Source organism: Lampetra fluviatilis, chromosome 10, assembly GCF_964198595.1.
Source record: "Lampetra fluviatilis chromosome 10, kcLamFluv1.1, whole genome shotgun sequence".
NCBI lineage: Eukaryota > Metazoa > Chordata > Hyperoartia > Petromyzontiformes > Petromyzontidae > Lampetra > Lampetra fluviatilis.
Window position 1 is genome coordinate 6,717,065 of NC_136284.1, and position 19,470 is coordinate 6,736,534.

General features: G+C 46.5%; 1 protein-coding gene across 5 annotated transcripts in view; it reads left to right on the plus strand.

Moving 5' to 3' along the window:
• LOC144934498 (CLIP-associating protein 2-like) overlaps positions 1-19,470 on the plus strand; it is a 77,729-nt gene that overhangs the window by 39,804 nt on the left and 18,455 nt on the right. For all 5 annotated transcript variants that reach the window (XM_078860317.1, XM_078860321.1, XM_078860322.1 and 2 more), the window contains 6 exons: positions 1,491-1,625; positions 3,073-3,179; positions 7,163-7,304; positions 10,116-10,434; positions 12,400-12,599; positions 13,376-13,504. In XM_078860317.1, the coding sequence (XP_078716443.1) occupies positions 1,491-1,625; positions 3,073-3,179; positions 7,163-7,304; positions 10,116-10,434; positions 12,400-12,599; positions 13,376-13,504 (1,032 nt within the window). The remainder of the gene's footprint in view (positions 1-1,490; positions 1,626-3,072; positions 3,180-7,162; positions 7,305-10,115; positions 10,435-12,399; positions 12,600-13,375; positions 13,505-19,470) is intronic.

A 19,470-nucleotide genomic window follows, 5' to 3' on the forward strand; every position in this document is an offset into this window, starting at 1 on the left:
TGATTTTTACGAGGCAAAATTTGAATCTCGATTAGTGAGAAAAAAAAATTACTTTAAAAGTTGATGTCACTGTTGTGTAACTACCGCACTAGGTCATACATCACTCTAGTTTACCTGTAAGTCACCATAATATGTATTTCTCTCGTTACTAACACTCGTGTTGGGCAGCCAGAGACGCATGGCCTAAGTGCAGATATTTAAGGGCTATTTTTGTGTCATTTTAAACAATACTTTGAGTAGGATTAAACACCGAGCTTCATCTTAACACCTGTTTTATTGCCAGAAAGGGTATAACCCCTATTCTTCTATTGTGATATACTTCGATTTAACGCTTTCGTGACTGCAGGGATTCATCTTCTTGGTTCTTTCGGTAAAGTCACGTAGAATGGAAATAATAAAATAATAAAAGTTAAACATAATAAGATACAATTCTCACGACGTTTCGGCCACAACGCACACAGCCGTCCTGCTTGCGTTGAGGACGGCTGCTTGCGTTGTGGCCGAAACGTCGTGAGAATTATTTTATTATGTTTTATTTTTATTATTTTATTATTTCCCTTGTACGTGACTTTACCGAAAGAACCAAGAAGTTGTGATATACTGGCAAGGGAGGTCCCACGATTCATGCCTTCTCTGTGACCTAAAACCAATTCTAATATTTTCTTCAAATCATGGAAAACTCGTCAGACAGGTGCTAGTGTGACCAAAGGCGGCGCGTATCTTCCTTCACGATTAGCTTGTAACGTGACATTACCATGCTGCATGTATAATGCACACAGCCTTGTTTGAGACCACCAACTGAAAAGATTCTCAATTGTGGGCACATTATTTTCGACAGCAGTTGGACAATGAGACAACGGAAACCGGTTAATCATTATCATCGGTACAGCATCGCCTGAATTGCCTCCTACTACTGCCTAGCGCCTCTACAACCTCTACACTTGACCATCTCTGCTGAGTGGTTGTGGGTACTGTAAACCTCTCAATGTATTATCGTGGAAGTGGCTTTATGTAATTTTATATGAAAAGAAACTCATCACATTACATCACTCCTATGATACGATTCATCCCTAAAGGTGGAACCTTAACATAGGCCTAACATCAAGTTTTTAAATTAGACAGCTAGATAGCTTTCATATAAGCCAGGTAAGAACTGGTTGACACCAAATGGCTCTTTTGCAATGGAAAATGCTTAGTAAAACAAGTGAGTTTCAACAATCATCATCATCGGCCATGATCAATCCACTGCTATCATCTCACAGCCCCACAATTCAGCAATACATCCAGCATCTGCACGCGAGCTGATTTTCAAAAAGCAGTTCTAAAGAAATGAGTTTTCAATCTAGATTTAAAAGTGCATAGCTCCAGTGGCTTCCTAATATTGGAAGTAGAGCGTTCTGGCCGGCCATAGAAGCGCATCTGAAAGCACGCGATGCAGTGGAGATGAGATAACGCAAACGATGATACCGCGTGTCGGGGCGTGTGTGCAGGTGGCACAGGCGGTGCTCATCGCTCTCTTTGAGCTCAACACGGCCGAGTTCACCATGCTGCTTGGAGCGCTGCCCCGGACCTTCCAGGAGGGAGCAACGCGCCTCCTACACTCGCACCTGCACGCGCTGGGCGCGGTACAGCCTGCACGCCGCGACACGCGGCCCTCGCTGTGCTCACCTTGCACACTCTGTACATTTGTGCTCTGTTCAACAATAGTATTAATACAAATGACAAATTGTAACGTGCACAATTTCGCAAACGGACTAGAGTCGGATCACGACTTGGAGGTGTTGCCAAACGACCCACTTTGGTTGGGAGAGTCCCGGTTCCAGAAAGACCATCCTGGCATCTTGAAACATTGAGATTTTGTCCAAGTTGAAATCTTCTGGCCTCATGCTGAATTCATTATATGGGCAAAGGGCAGGGTTACCTGGGAAGTGGGAGGGGTTGACAGGCGAGTAGACCGGGTCTATGAACAGTAGCCGGGACCAACGTCAGAAAGACTGAAGCCGTTCACCTTATGGGTGGTGCTAGTGTTGAAGTGGGTGTGGTTATCCAAGCTCACCACGTTTTCTGGTTGAGCCTCTCATACATCATTGGAACCTCATTTGCCAGTAAAAAATATGATAATTGGTTTTTTACCCTTCTATCTGGTAACAAAACTGACGCTGTCGCCTCAACAGACCTGGTTTTCACCTGAGGACGGCTGCTTGTGTTGTGACCGAAACGTCGTGAGAATTATTTTATTATGTTTTATTTTTATTATTTTATTACTTCCCTTCTACGTGACTTTACCGAAAGAACCAAGAAGATGAATCCCTGCAGTCACGAAAGCTTTAAATCGAAATAAAACTGACACTTTTTTTTATAAGGAGTCATGTTTGCATAGACCACAATACCTGCAGTCATAATGCAAACAAAAAACATAACTCTGATAATGTGCACTGGCAAATGAGGTTCCAATGGTGTAAATGCTTACCCCGAGCTCTCATACTCTGATGGTGCATTGTCTTTGAGTTGTGCACCTTTTGGCGTCATCTGGTCCAACCCATGTGAGACTAGGCTCTAAGGAAAGCTGTCTCGGGTGTGGACCAATCAACTTTAAGGACAGTGCACATTATCAGAGTTATGTTTTTTGTTTGCATTATGACTGCAGGTATTGTGGTCTATGCAAACATGACTCCTTGTCAAAAAAAGGTGTCAGTTTTGTTGCCAGATAGATAGGTAAAAACCCAATTATCACCTCTCATGCATGTTGTAGTTTAGCCCTCTGTGCTGTGCTGGCTCTGCCTGATCAACCTCCCCATGAGGCATGTCCAGCAACCAGATCTCCACTGCCACAGTGCACTGTGGTGTTAAGCCCCTCAAGGAAAGTGCAAAGTAAAAAAAAACTGTTCTTATTTTGAACATATACCCACTCAGGCTGTGTGTATCTGCGGCCCAGGTGGATCGTTGCATAATGAGACCGTGAGACACGGCGATGGTTTGGCGAGGCTTTATCCAACAGCGGATTGATCATGGCTGGCGATGAGGTATGACGACGGCCCAGGTGTCGTAGCGTTGCTTGTCGTTGTGTCGCAGAGTGGAGCTGGCGGCGTGCTCACCGTGGTGAGCCTTAACCCCGCGCTGGCGTTGGCGAGCCCGACCTCATCACCCACCGTGTCCTCACATGGCACCTTCTCGCCCAGGTGAGCCCCCCCCCCACCCCCACCGGCACCAGCCCCCCCTTCCTCACAAAAAACCCGGCCCCTCCATAGCCCCTCCCCCTGCCACCCCCTAGCACTCTCAGAGTGCCAGGGGCTCTTTGACTGATGGCCTTAATCTAAGTTGTCTTATGGTTGTTGTTGTTGTTTGACTTGCATCCCACTGGGATTTTTGCACACAGCGTTGGTGTACTGTGTTTTTTTCTGCAATATTTTGCTGTCTTTTCTTGGATTTTCTGTTTGCACTTAGTCACATATTCACTTTAATATGTTTTTTGTTCATGTTTTTGTTTTTTGTTTGTTGCGGTTGCACCCGATTCAAGAGCCGAATGGCTCACAGGGCTATACCTAATAAATGAACTTGAACTTGATGCTCAGCGGTGCAACGTTGAACATTATAATCTGAATTAATGAGAATTTATTTTCAACATCGTACTCTTGGTAGGAAAAACATTTGCTCCCTTCAAAATGTTTAGCTCTGCGTGCCAATGCTGACTCCCACCTGCCAGTACATTTCCATCCAATGTCCCTTCCAACTGCACAGCAGTCCTCTTTGCTGTTTTTTCATTTTAAGTTTTAATTTCATTTGCATCTGGTACGACAGAGTGGAACGAAGTGTTATATTTTATTTGAATTTGGCACAAAGATGGGTAGTTAATTACACATTGCAGAATTTGGCATGCGGAAGTCTTAAACGGTGCAGAGATATTTGTGTATGTGTGTGTGTGCACCCCTTTTGTCAATCCACTGCTGGATGAGGGGTTTCTCCATGCCATGTGGGTCGTTGAGGTTATTTGACCATATTTCTCCACGGGGGCCAGTATGAGTGGGGGCATAGAGATGAGCGCCCACTGCTATTTGCTTCAAGGGCATTTACAGCAGTCGAGCAGAATTACACTCAAATTGAAAAATAATCTGCTTCGTGGAGTAAAACAGTGTCATCACTATTTGTTTGTAAGAAGGTGTGTACTGATTACAGATCATCAGACATTAACAACCATTTTTATCCCTGAGAAAGGAGTTCCCCCCCATGGCAGCATCTCGTATGGCAAAGTGGGAACTTAACACTTTCCAGGCTCAAACCTGCTTAGCTTCTGTGATATGAACTTCATCATCATCTATTGAGATCTGATGAGTTTAGGTGCATTCTAGGTGATTATGTCATTGGCAGATATATTTATCTGACTAAATGATAAGTCCGGTGTCATCGATGTTGAATCATTCATTCATTCATATAAAGTGTTTTGTCAGTGTAAGTAAGTGAGCAAGGTCATGCTTTTGCACTAACATTATGGGGTGCCATGGTGGCGATGTTTTCTTCCTCGCCTGGTATACAGGAGGTCGTGTGTTCGACCCTGACACCTGTATATTTGGACCTTTTCCCCGTGGTCGGGTTGAATTTTCTCAGAGTCCTCTGTTTTTTCCCCTCCACATTCAGAAACATGCGTTTAGAGTATTTGGCTGCTATACATTTCCACATGATAAGCAACTTTGTTGAGCTATATCATTTGTGGCCAGGTCGCTTCTGAGTAAGGCCCACTGAGCTGATAGCTCAGTGGGCCTTACTTGGTAAAATAAAAAAAATTGTAAAAATACAATTACACATCCGTGGTGAAAACCGAACAGAAAATGGAATACAACATACACATAAACAACATCTTCATCATCAGCCATGCCCATCTCCATCACCAGCCCGCACTGACCTGCGTGGTGAAGTATGGTAAAATAATCCCCCCACCCTCCAGACTGGTACAACTCATCCATAAACAGGGTGCCTCTTGTAAATCGGTACAGGGATTCGTAAGATAGATAAAACGACAGGATACTGCTATCCAACAATCGGCCCATTCACTTGCTCAGAAAACTGCCATACCTGTTTCACTTGTATCGTCTCCATCTGTCATGAGTCACAAGTGATAATCGTAATGATAGTAGCAGCAGTGTTGTCAAAACTGAGCGTTTGTAAACAACGTCGAGGTTAATGAAGATCACGCCCCTGATTGCTTCAAAAACAAACGCTCGCTCAGCAGAGATCTTTGCAGAGGGGGAGGATACTGCGGAGCGGTGGTCCCGGATGATTAGAACGCAGACATCTTCAGGCTCGGGAGATAATTTGTCACGCAGGTATTGGGCCTGCTAAGCACAACATAATGCATCTGGAGATGATTGCATCTTCCAACGGTGAGTCGTTCGTTCGAGATATCTCAGACGTTCACAACATCGCCCCTGCAGCCCCAAAATGGTTTACTAACGTCGACATCGAACGTTGCCAATGACTATGTCGTATGAAAGAAGAAGCATTTACAGTGAACTGCCTGCTATCCGTGGCCCTGTTACCTTCAATCGCTATTACCCGAGATCACGATTGATCTGGGATGAATTCCATTACCTGCTTATGCATTCTTCCTATAAATTGAAAACTCATGTTCTAGATTGAATACTAATTTCTTCAGAACTGTTTTTTTGTTTTTAGTTTGTTGTCCTTCCCTCCTGCACATCGATTATCCGGGTTTGCTACGGTATGAAAGAAGTTCACCATGCATACATTATCCACGTCTTGTCACAGACCAGAGGGGTGACATACAAGTGGTGGCAAATTCATCCCGTCCTTCCTCATTTATCCATGTACAAGTGACCCAGAAGTTGCGTCCCAGGAGTGCTAAATTCATCCCGTTATCCACGGATATCCATGAATCACTCTGCAGATATCACGTGTTATTTTATTGGAGATGTGCAGTTAATTGCATCCGTCAGTAGTGTGTCGACGCAGAGAAGGGAAGCTTCGATGTGTGTGGATAGAATTTTATTTATGAGGTCATGAGTAAGACGCAACATGTGTGTTTTACTTGATAAATGGTAGATAGGAGTGGAACGACACATTGATGTGTTTACATTTTACCGTGCGAGCTTTGTGTATGTTTACCAGCATCATTGTCATGGTGGTAAAAAACACAATTATTTGCTGCAGTGTTGTTACTGCAGTCTATTTTTGCCTGCATACGTGACACGGATCCTTTGACCCAGTCACCCAGAATGACCCCTATCTTGTCAGATCTCGTAAGCAAAGCAGAATTGGGCCTGGAGAGTCGTGCTTGTACAGGGGACCGAAGTGCATAACAGCTAAGTGGTGGGTAGTAAATAAAAATCCATTGCTCTACTTTATTTCTATGCTCCCCATGACTATGATCCTTGCCTTCACCAACCCTCACTGACCAAAGTGGTGAAGTATGGCCATATAATCACCTCGACCCCCGCGGCGTGTGGAGACCCTCATCCAGCAGTGGATTAGAAAAGAGCTGTAAATATCCATGTATACGTAACGCAAGTGGAAATTGGCATCTCTACTTATCAAGGCTTCCGTGGGTGTATTTTTGGGCCAAAATTAGCAACATAGCCTGTATGGTGCATAAAATATCAATAAAATGCATGAAAAACCAATGAGACATGCTGGTTTCTGGCTCTTACTCCCTCTTCTGTACCTCTGGAGCTGCCACCGCATTCACTTGCAATTTCCGTGGCAAGGATTGCCACTCGAGGATTGGCCTACTAAGTCATTCTAGGCGCTGCAAAACCTGCGGCTGACCTCGTAAAGTGCAAAATAATTGTCTCTCGAGACACACATGCCTATTGGGACTCATGTGCAGTGGAATCTTAACCCTAACAGGTTCTTCCTGAAACCAAACCTTTAGACTCGGTAAGGCTGTCCCGGCTAAATAATTGACCTTGTTGCCTGTCTTGAAACTGCCTTAATCAGGGATTAATTTATCAACTTAGCCTGCCAATCGTCGGTCCGTATTTACTCACCCAGTGCACTACATCCAGCATACCTTTAACTTTGACTGTGGCTACTCGTCGCTCGCCACTTCCCCAAGTCTACCGTCGACCGAGCAAATATTTGGTGAGAAATGATACCTCTGCACCGTAATGCTGTCTGCGTGCACGTGCGCCTGTCTGCACGCGCGCGGCAGCTTGATGCCGGATCTGGAGGCGGAGTCGGCGCCACGGGAAGATGACGAGGCGGCGCTGCGCAGCGTTGCCGAAGCTGCCCGTCAGCTCAGCTACCACGTCCTTGAGCCAGCGAGCCGGCTGATGCGCAAGGACAGCGACGCTGTGAGAACCGCACGGCAGCCGCACTGCAAGCGCGTCGATGTCCACCCCAACCATAAGCACCACTCGCCACACGAGCACCGCAACCACCAGAGATTCATATTCTTAGGTTTTTTCGCTAAAGTCACGTATATAATAATAATAATCACCTCTACATAACAAAAGGCTCAGTCCCATTTACACGCACCTTTACATCATCCGCACCCAGTTTACACAACAAAGGCTCATTCCTAACAGCGTGCTTCAGCCGCACCGAACCTCACAAAAATAATATTCAGGGCCTACTTTGGCTCCTCCCACACTCAACCAGTATATATACAAGGACTGTTTTCTTGGAATTTCTCTCACTTGATACAGCAATCGTGCTGTGACGGTTCCACCTGAAGACGGAAGCTTCTGTTGCCTCCGAAACGTCGTGATTTTTATTTTATTTTTTATTTTACTTTTATTAATTTAAATTTTTTACCTATGTGACTTTACCGAAAAAACATAAGAATATGAATCCCTGCAGTCACGAAAGCTTCAAATCTAGAATCAGAGATTAATTTCAGCTGGGTCTGTCTGGTGGGAGACCCAGAAAATATTCCACACTCGGCACACCACATCTAGTCTACCTCTTCAATGAGAAATGCATACTCTTTGGTTCTTTCGGTAAAGTCACGTAGGTATAAAATAAAATAAAATATTTGAATATTTGTTTAATAAAATAAAATAGTTTCTAACTACGTGACTTTACCGAAAGAAACAAAGAGTATGGATTCCTGCAGTCACGAAAGCTTCAAATCAAGAATGAGAAATGTATCCTGAATTACAATGCACACACCTACCCATCAGCACCACCTTTCATTCCTGAATGAGCAAACTTCTTATAATTTGACTGTCACACTGGCATGGAATGTATTGCTCTTGCGTGCATTGTCATGGGATGGTTTGTGTCTGCTTTCATTAGTGGATGATGAACTTAAACCATAATGTTCCTGCAGCAATTTGTTTTGGATTATAACTGTGATTTCTGCACTCAAAGGCAAACACTCTGCTCTCAAGGAAACCCAATTTCTCTTTATTGAGATGCTGGTATGTTTATCGATTAATAGCCATTTTGTTATGCATTTGAAAATCAATGGGTTAGCCATCATTACAAGCTAAACACTTAGTGGTTTCCTGATAAAATATGCCCGAGTCATTGTGGTGGATATTCCTCGTTCCTATGGCAGCAGTAAGTCTGTCCATAGAACACCACTCGTTAATTTACCACAAAGTTGTGATCCTAATTTGAAAAATCTGGAAAGGATGAACGGCTTTGGCCCCTGAATGACATTTGAACCTCTCACACCTTACCGTGAGTCACACAGTCTCATCGTTCCACCACCTGCCTGAATTTATCTAGAGCAGTATGGATTTCTGAATTAATGCGGAGTGAATAACAAAAAAACCAGAACAATCTAGTGGTTGCAGTGTTCCTTGGAACATCTCTACTGAAGTCACTACCACTGGAGTCAGCTCATGGGGATGATACATCCTGTCTCGGCTCCGTGACTCGACGAGGGATTTAGCAAGAATCCACCATAATCCAGGGCAAATATGGTTTGACCTGGCAAGCTTTTAGTTTGTGTGCATCGCGAGATTAATTGCGGCGATACATGGACACTGTTGCCAGCGAGCACAGTGGAAGAATGTCGGTTGGCGCTTATCTCCTGCGCGATGCGTTTCGCGAGCGCGCGTGTGCCGTGCGCTCTTTTGGCACGCAGACGAGGAGTGATGAATCGTGCGCGAGGGCGTGGCCCCGATCGTCGGGACAACACGTGCCACGCGCCTCGCGTCCCCCTCCCGGTGACATCGCGGCTTTAAGGGGTCACGCTTGAAAACCTGAGGGCTCGCATCGCGAGGTTTTAACAGTCTCCCCGAGTAAAATTTCGATTTAAAGCTTTCGTGACTGCAGGGATTCATCTTCTTGGTTTTTTCGGTAAAGTCACGTAGAAGGGAAATAAAAAAAACATAATAAAATATAATTATTCTTTTATTATAAAATATTATTATTTTATTATGTTTTATTTTTATTATTTTACTATTTCCCTTCTACGTGACTTTACCGAAAGAACCAAGAAGAAGTCTCCCCGAGCCTCCTCCCCTTGTGTAGAGCTCCATGCATTGGAAAATTACACCGCTTCATGCCAAATATGCGGTTGCATTCCCATTGACGCACGCACGCACGGTAATGCTAGGGGAGTTGCCACCACGTTTGATGCTAGTTCGCTGCATTTGTGGCCTTGTTGTTCCGCCGCTGCGTGCGGCAGTGTAAATCATTGATGCCGAAGTGCAGGTTAAGCATTTACGATTCGCTCGAGCCGTGTCTGTGCGTGCAATTTAATTTAGTAATGTTCATGCCATTGCAATTAAGGAACTTTTTGGTCTTGCATTAGAGGGTTTACTTTAGATTGTTTCATTATATACACCGTATTACCTCGTAGTCACCCTCCCACTCCACGCATGACACTTTTGTAAAATTCCAAGGAACCTTTTTGTCGTGTTACTGGGTTGGAGCACATGGTGTTTCGCACGATGTCTGATGTTTTGGTCCACACTCTTCTTCAGGTGCTAAAAGGAACAGCTCATGGTTCTCCTTCGAATATATAGTGTTGCCGGCTGTTTGCTGGTGTCTGGTGTAGGCTACCTGAACGATGCCAAACAACACGCGGTACATCCTGAATATACATCAGAGAGCTGCACAGCAGCATGACTCTGTAAACCTAAAGGAAATGCTGGCTTTAGTGCTGCTGCTGCTGCTGCGTGTGTCTCACGATGCTGCGAGCGCAGGCATCTCGTGACAACGGCCTCGCCGCCTCCCTCACGGACGTGCGGGGGCCCGGCTCAGCCGATCGTGCCGACAGTCCGTCCCCCGTAGCGGCCCAGCCGAGAGCGGCACCCGTGGTGGCGGCGGCTGCGGCAACTGCGAGAGGGACGGCGACGAGCGGAACCGCCGCCGCACCGCCCACGCAGGACGACGCCACCGCCAGCGCCGTCAACGCCACCGCCAGCGCCGCTTCCAGTGCTACCAGCATCGCCACGGCTACGGGCACCGTGAACGGCGCGTCGCCGCGCGATCACGCGCGCACGACGTGCGCCACCGAGCCCGGTACCCGCCCGCTCGCCGACACTTAGCCACGCGATAACCATCGCCAACGGCTAATCTCCGTGTTTTGTAATTGTGAGCGTGGCAGCACTTCCTTTTAACAAACTCCTGATTGAATGAGTCGGCCGAGAAGAGAGATCGCTGATTTCAATCAGGTCCGGCTTGTTGAATAAAGAAAAACCGCCGGGCGTTCATTGTTCAAAGCCATTCGTGGTTACCGTTCCGTAAAAATACAGTGGCAATAAAGTGCACTTGTAATTTAAAGAGGTTAACTATCGAATGTCATGTCGCCATTTTAAACAAATATAGACGTAATAAATTCAGTAGAAACTATGCGCAATGCTGTGGCTGGCATGTGACATGCAAATGAGTACATTTCCATCAAGGATTTTTTTTCTTCTCCTCTTGCGCAATCCCTCTACCTGGCTCCATTGCCTCCGCTCTGCTAGGCGGTGCCACGTGCCTCTATTCCTGCCCTCATAAACACAAGCCCATTGTTTGTTGTGAAAATAAGTGCCACCCACCCACCATCACCCAGCTGCCTTGTGGGGGCCCTCCTGCATAGGGGCTGAGCCCGGTGCTGGTCGGGTTTGGGGGTGAGGGGTGATGGGGGAGGGGGGTGCTGGCCATACAGCTTGCCAAACACACGTGTCAATTGGCGAGATAAAGTGGAACGCTTTTTTTTTCACGCGCTCCAGTGAGCGAGCTTACGTGCTCACTCATGGGTGCGGAGCAATATGTTTTTCAATGCCACTGACCCATTCAGGACAAAAGGGCCAGACCTGACTAAAAATATTTTCTACAGTGTTTATACTAAATATTTGTTGATGTTAAAAAGTTCAGCGCCGCTCAAAAGAACTTTGGCTTTCACGGGTCGGTAAAAAAAATAATAACAGCATGTTATAGGGCCAATTTTAAGTTTTCCAGTGGTATTTTGAGATGAAACAAGGAAGTACCGTCACCCCGAATGCCCTTGTTCACTTTCACCAGTTTTCACTTTTTGGCTTTTAGACAAGATACACAGATAATTTCTGACACAGTGTGTACAGTTATATGGTTGAAACATTGAATGCGAAGCAATTTGTGTTTTTTTTGGCGAATGGGGGCATTTGTGTGTTGAAACAGATCAAAGGCTTAAAGTCATTGTTGTCTCCTGCTTTGACCCCTTCAACACGTGGTGGCCTGTGGGCTTGTTATGTTAATGAGCAGCTACATTTCGTTGAGGTTTTTAAGCCCTGTGAATCAGCCGAGTTTCCTTATGTGTAGCCCTCATTTATCCTTGTGGAAATATTCTATATTTGTGGTCTTGCCTCAAGTAAATTAGAGAATTATTTGCTAGTAATGGTGTGAAGAGTTGTATTTGTTTTTTGATGCATTGGCCATTCATTGTAAAATTTTCAATTATTGTGTCCCTAATACGCTGTTGGTGTGATGCGAGTAGACAAAGTATTTATTTAGATCTGCAGAGCAGTGCACAGAAGCAGTTATCCCAGAACTATCTCAGAGACGCCTTCATGTGACCTAGGCCACAGGTCATCTGAAGGTCACCCTGCTCTGCCACTGAAAGTAATGGTTGTCGCATTACAGTCAAACTCACATTTTTTATTCTCAGAGGTGGAATTTAGCCAAGCGCAGCGCAAAAGATTTTTTACGTGAACGTATTTGTGTGTTTGCGGTCATTGGTGACCGGGATGAGACCTCACCGTACTTGAGAACTCGGTATAATCATAAGCGGCTACCTGGATTTGAACCCTGGATTTCAGTGGAGGCATCTCGGCGCTCCGACCTCTAAGCCACCTCTGTATTACTCATTCTTAACAAACCACTCTTTATTTTAAAGTGAAAAAACCCCCCAAAACAACGATCGGGTTAAATGGGGGGGTGGGGGGATGGGTGTACGCTCGGTCGTAGACACGTGCGGCGTTGGGAGTTCATGAGCGAACAACCGCGCTGTCGTCGCGATCGCAGGGGACGTGGCAGACGGGAGCGCGGCGCTGCCCGACATCCTTCGGGAGTTGTCGAGCGGGGCGGAAGGTGGCGAGCGGCAAGGCGAGCGGATGCGCGCCGCACTGCAGGACCTGTGGAGGCTGGCACACGATGGCTGGCTCACTGACAGCGGGTCCACGCCACTGCTGCTGACGCTCACCGATGCCGTCGCGGACCCTGATGTGAGTGTCTCGGAGGCATGGGGTGTGGGGGGGGGGATGTGGTGTGTGTATGGGCAGGGGGGCGGTGGGACACAAGGCGTGGGGATACGGGACACAGGGGTATGGAACATAGGGATGGCACAGGGACACGGGAATTCAGGATGCAATGATGTAGGGCATGGTGATGTGGGAGATGGAGACGTGGGGCATGTGGATACGGAGCATGGCAATAACGGGTATGGGGGAACGGGGTAGTCGAGGTACAGGAACTCCAGTCTTAGGAATTGTTGTGTGGGCCAGAGACGATGGAGAAAGTTCCAATTTGTTCCCAAGCTTGTACGTTTGAGATGGATTTGCTTCATACCAGGAATCTGAAAAAAATATAAAGGTGCGGTGGTATAATTTCTTGCCCAGGTTATTTCCGGCAGAAGGGCCTCCACCAAAGGGAGCTCTACAGTTACCCTCAAGATGGAATTTTTGGCCTACTCTTTTATGCTGGCCAGACGTCTTGGAAGACATAAGACGTGGGACTACCCACGCTTTACCCCGCCACACATGACCTACCGATTGACTGTGGTGTATCCATTTAAACTGCTGGGGTGGGTGAAGTTGATAAATGTGCTCATCGTCATGACTGCTGCGCCAGGAGATTGAACCGGCTGCCTTTTAACTGTTACACGAGTGCAGCATCCCTACAACATTAACATATTTTATCTCGGAGTGAGAATGAGAGATCCTGTGATGGGGGCATCCCGTGACGCACGCGTGCGTTCTCGCCTGTCGCTCTGTGCGAGCAGCACACAGTGCGCATGCTTGCGCTGCACGTGCTGCGGGAGATGGCGCTGAACCGGCCCGAGTCCTTCGCGAGCCATGTGGAGGTCGCCGTGATCCGGACTCTGGAGGCCCACCGTGACCCCCACAAGGAGGTGAGCTCGGTCATCTCGGCCGGAAAAAATAACACGAACAAATAAACAGCATCAGCAAGTACGGAACACTCACGGCAGGTCGGCCCAGTGATGTAGCCAGGTTGGCGTGGGCCCTGGTGGTGCAAAGAGTGCAATGGGGGGGCCCCCTGTGCAATGTTTACCTCCCATCTTCGTAGCCTGGCACCTGGGGGGCCATTCTCTCCGTGAGTCACTGATAGACATGGGCAACGCACGGACTAAAATAGAGATCCATATACTGACATAGAGACCTGTGAACTTGCAAAGAAACCAATAGGTTTCCATGCATATGGATCGCATGTGTAATATTCAATGTTTCATTTTTATCCGTGCATGGCGGGGAGGGGCGGGGGAGGTGGGGTGAATGGTCACACCTATAGCGAATACACTCGTAAACTGCAGCTTCACTTAATCTGCATCCACCGTGCAAGTTTTCTTCTGAAGCTAGTTATTTAGCAGTGGTATGATACTCGGGGTCACCTCTTCAATGTCTCGTCCCAGTGCGGTCTATCATTATCTCTCGAGAGAATGAGCAGTGCTCATGACAGTATGCGGTGGTAGGGTGAGTGATGTGGGTTTATAATGGAATGGGGTTTATAATAGAATGAGGTTCATCGGTTCACACCTGAGTTCAATTCCTGGCTGTGGCTAATATCAGTGGCTGGATTCCTCCTTCACCGAACCGCATTGGCCAGTGTGGTGAAGTATGGTTCAACAATGCCCATGCGTAACATAGCCGTTGTAGAACTTCATACACGAATGACCAAAAAAATCACGTCTCCAGAATTCCACGTGCATTTAGTCAGCAAAACCAGCATGGCGTGGAGATAGAAGTTAAACCAAATTTTAGTGTAGATGAAAATATATTGTTTATGTGGACCTATGCGAGCACGGCTTGTCCTTGTTTGCCTTAGGGAGAGAGAGAGCGGGCAGAGAATGTGTTTGTAAAATAACGGCAAATGTCGATAAGAACTCCGTGATGTCCTCAAGTGGCTCCTGGGGTGTAATGAGGCGATAACGACAGCATTTAAATCGTTATCATGAGAACGCCCCAATCTTAGTCTCCAGCGATAAACCCGCACAATGTGTTCATATGGAACGAATTTTCACAGCAAATTAAGGTGCATTAAATGCATGATACGAATTATTGTTATAAGCTAGTCATTGGCGATGTTGTATATGTCGCTCCTTTCGTGGATCGGTGGCACAGTGGTTCGTGTACCGCACTCTCAACCCGGCCACCTGAATTTGAATCCCAGCCATGGTCAACATCAGTGGCGAGTGCAACTTTAACCACTCCTCAACTCCCCCTTCATCAATTCTTGCCTATGTCCTCTGGATCATTAAATAGGAAAGTGAAATGGTTTGGACATTAACTTCAGTCAGAATATTTATTTATACTGGAGGAATCCGATGAGCTATCAAACTCTTTTTCATATACTGTATGTCACTGCAGTAGGGGTGGGTCAGAACGTTACAACCTCAGCCTGTGGTCGAGGCTAGTGATGGATTTCAGCCAAAGGAGGGAACAAGCTTTAAAGGATGTCTGCGGCGGAGATGGAGAGATTAATCAGCTCATGTGCAGATGCCACGTGGAATGTTGCATCGTGAGACGGTGAGAGATGGCCATGGCTTGCGGAGGCTAAAATGCAGCAGTGACTAGAACAGGGCTGATAATGGTAATGATTTTTATTTGATAAAATTAGAAGTTTATTCTTCTTGGTTCTTTCGGTAAAGTCACGTAGAAGGGAGATAATAAAATAATAAAAATAAAAAATAATAAAATAATACAATTCTCACGACGTTTCGGCCACAACGCAAGCAGCCGTCCTCAGGTGAAGAACAGGTCTGTCGGAAAGAAAGTTTCGGACGCTGTCTTTCCAACAGCCCTGTTCTTCACCTGAGGACGGCTGCTTGCGTTGTGGCCAAAACGTCGTGAGAATTATATTATTTTATTATGTTTTATTTTTATTATTTTATTATCTCCCTTCTACGTGACTTTACCGAAAGAACGAAGAAGAAGAATCCCTGCAGTCACGAAAGCTTTAAATCGAAAATTAGAAGTTTATTCTTCAAGAACTCCTCTACTTCACACTAAAGCAGTGCGTTTATAAACAAGAAAATTTTAACAAAAGTAAACTCGCAAAGAAGTGCAGCTGTTGACCAAGACTCATTTGTACTCAATATTTCATTATTGTTTACTTTACTAAGCAGTTTGTGCACTGTGCAAATGCTCCTTTTGTCATGTAAGAAATGTGATAGGTTCAAATTGCTACTTGAACAGACAGTCTTATGTTTATATGTGATGGTATCTCGCGTTGTTGACATTCAGAGGAATTGAAAGATAGTCCACATTGTAATCACAAAATACTTTCACCCTTATTCTACACACACAAGTCGTCTGAAAGCGATCCTCTTGGTATGACATCCGCAAAAGCCAAATCAAAGCATTCTGCCCAAGGGCACTTTCTGAAACTGCACAAGCATCCAAAGTTTGCATTAATTTGCACTCCGCTAATCAGCGGCTATTCACCATGATGATGATCATCATCTTCAGCCACGGTTATTCCACTGCTGGATGAGGGCCTCCCGAAGCCGCCACCATCTCCCGCGTTTCCACGATATAATAATCCACCTCGCACCTGCACCCGCGCCGATTTCATTGCTCCGTCACTATTATTTCCCATCGGCCATCATTCCTTCTAGCGACGCGTCCTGCTCAAGCCTGAGTTAAGTATTTTATCGACGTATATTTTCGAGTTCAAGCATTCCTATTTTCGTCTCAATATGATTCCAAGCATGCTTGGAAAGTGGCCCTTAATATATGAATGATTCAAATTGCAATCAAAGAAAAAGCATTCCACCGAAGCTGCAGTCCTGTTCAAGATTCTGCGTTACAGTTTGACTGCGCTTAAGATTCAGCTTGGTTCGCATTACGTGCACACCTGTGTGCACCTGTGTGCACCTCAGAATGACTTAGCAATTTCACGTGTTGGAAGTGGAAAGGCATTGCAGCACACATCTCTTCCTCCACCCATCCCGTCTTTTTGGAGCATACCGTGTCAGTAAAAAATGTTATCTAATCCACTTCACCGGTACGGCATGTTCCAAAATCTAGACTTCCGCTAGTGCAGCAACACACCTGAAGTAAAATGAAAATGTTGTAAATCGGAATGGCTTTTCCCATTTAATACTAAAAATTAGGGATGCGTTTTGGACAGTCATTCCAACTCTACTCCTAGCCTCAAAATATACATCTATATAACTTCTCACAATCCAAAAATAATAAAGAATGTAAATATTTAAACGATTAAATGATGATTAATTTAAAACGAAAACTATTAATCTTTTCAGGGAACTCACCAACAGATCTGGTGCATGTTGAAATTACTGGAAAGGTGATGTGGAGGCATTGCTTTTGCACTGTGGGGACACCGTGACGCAGTCGCGGTTGGATCACGCAGCCTCCCGGGTGTTCCATGCTTGATTTCGTTAACGCGCAAATTCGATTTCTTTACTCAAAAAGTGCACATAATATGTCAATTGCGTGAACTTGAAATATAGTAAATTGAACGTTGGTAAATCGAGGCCAGAGCACCTACAACCGCCATTCGCCTCTAAGTGGCGGTGACGTCACCATGACGTTCGTGCCAGGCTATGTGCACCTTGAGACCACGTGAAGTGTCGAATGCCCGCTGGCAGGAGGTCACGGGGCAGACCCAGGTGCCACGGGTCGACTGACTGAGATGACTGGCCGATCCACCACCTGTGCCCCCTACTGTGCCAACTTGCTGTGCTTTAGCCACCCGGCGCTCCACTCGTTGTTGTGAGCGTCGCTCCTCCCCCCTCCGTTGTTGTTGGATGGCGACTGCCTCTAACTGCCCAGTAGCAGCGTCTTTCAGGAGCCTCCTCCACTAAGGCCGATCTTGACACCGCTGGTACCAGTCATTGGCAAGTCCACTCAGCTCCACATCCTCCTGTACCACATCACTCCATCTCTTCTCTAGCCCGTGCCGTGCCCGTTTAGCCCCCTTGATCCGGTCGAACAAAAGCTGTTTAGGCATGCGGTGGCTGGGCATGGGGGCTACATGACCCAGCCAACGCAGCCTTGCCTGCCGGAGGAGCTCACTGATGGGACTTTGTCCAGATCTTTCAAGGATTTGTGAGCTCCTCACACAATCCAGCCTGGTTACACCCAGCATGGATCGCAGACAGGCCAGCCTAAATGTTTCTAACCGGCAAAGATGTTACATTAGGGGGGTCCACGTTTCGCAAGCATAGAGAAGGGAGGGAATGACTGTGGCCGAGAAGACCTGAAGCTTCATACAGACCAGGTAGCTTCCACGCAGCGTTATGCAACCGATGAAAAGATAATGCCGCTCGACTGATTCAGAGTGAGACCTCTGCTATTAAACCGGAGCCGGTCATGAGCACACTGCCCAGGTATGGGAAACTCTCCACAATCTAGCAGCCTCCTGCCGTTGTTATTAAGCTGATCTGGCCCATGCCTTCCAATCACTCCAGACCAGGTGCCAGCATCATGACCAACTCGGGCATTGAAGTCACACAACAATATGACTCTATCCCGAGGGGCCACCTTAGCTAGCACCTGTGACAGGAGGTCATAGAAGGCACATGACTCATCAGCCTTGCCTGCATCCCTCCACGGATGTTCGTCTTCGGTTGGGGCATAAGTAACCACGACCACCACTCCTCGTCTCTGGTTGATGGAAAAGCGAGCCCAAAGTAGCCTGGGGCTTATAGCTTCCCACACCCCACCGCCCGTCATCAAAATCAAGTCAACCTCTCCGCACGAGCGGCGTTGGTTTCAAATCATAACATCAACTGGCCTTGCACTTCATAGCAAACACGCTCATGATTGCAGCCATCACCCGTTTGTAAACGCTGTCATGCTTCATATAGGTATCAACAGGCCCTGCCACCTCCAGCTCCTCTCGGATGGCGGGGGTCAATAGGAGTTGTTGTGCGAGGGGGGGGGGCTCCCTAACAGTGATGGTCACAGCTAAGGAGAGCGAACGTGGGGGGGGGGGCACCAAAGGGACATTTGGTGGTGCAGAGCCCAGCCCAGCAGCCCTCTAGCGCTGGCAGCTTCATTCTTTGATACATTTCATGTCTATGAGAGATCCAATTCGATGGTTTGTCTGTCTCGTGACGCGATGCCGATAGCAAAATCGGGATAAACTTGGGGTAAAGTTGTGCAACATTGAAGGAAGAAACAAAAACTCGCGTTCACCTGCTCGATCGATCTGGAACTCGCTCAATCTCGCTCAGAGTGGGGCGTGCGAGCAACAGGCCGCTGCCGAGATGTCGTAACCCCGCGGTACGTTCCACCAGTGCTGCCCCCGACGGACGTAGACCGCCCACCGCGCTGCCAGATTCCGGCACCGCTTGGGTTGTGGGTCACTCGAGGGCGGCTGACCACTCGAGACTGGGGCCGGTAGATCCCTGGACAAGATTGGGATGAGGCAGAGAGAGAGATAGAGGTGTACTGCTGCCGAAGCCACGCATCCCTTTGTGTGAAGCATGTCTTAGTAGAGATTGTTAATGTGAATGATAATGATAGGACTGTTTTATCTTAAAATGTTATGTTTTGTATTTGTCCCTGTGTGTTCATGATACGTTATCAAAATGTAAAGTTGTGTAGTTGTCTTACATAAAAGCAATCACGTGAGTAAGAACTATTACTGGGAGACATTTATGCAGGAGTGTATAATACAACCATACGTCCAATAATAAAGACAATTAATAAGGATAACTGGAGAAAGTAAAATTTTGATTTAAAGCTTTCGTGACTGCAGGGATTCATATTCTTGGTTCTTTCGGTAAAGTCACGTAGAAGGGAAATAATAAAGTAATATAAATATATTATTTTATTATTTCTTTTCTACGTGGCTAGAGAAATTGGGACATGCGATGAGAAATCAAGA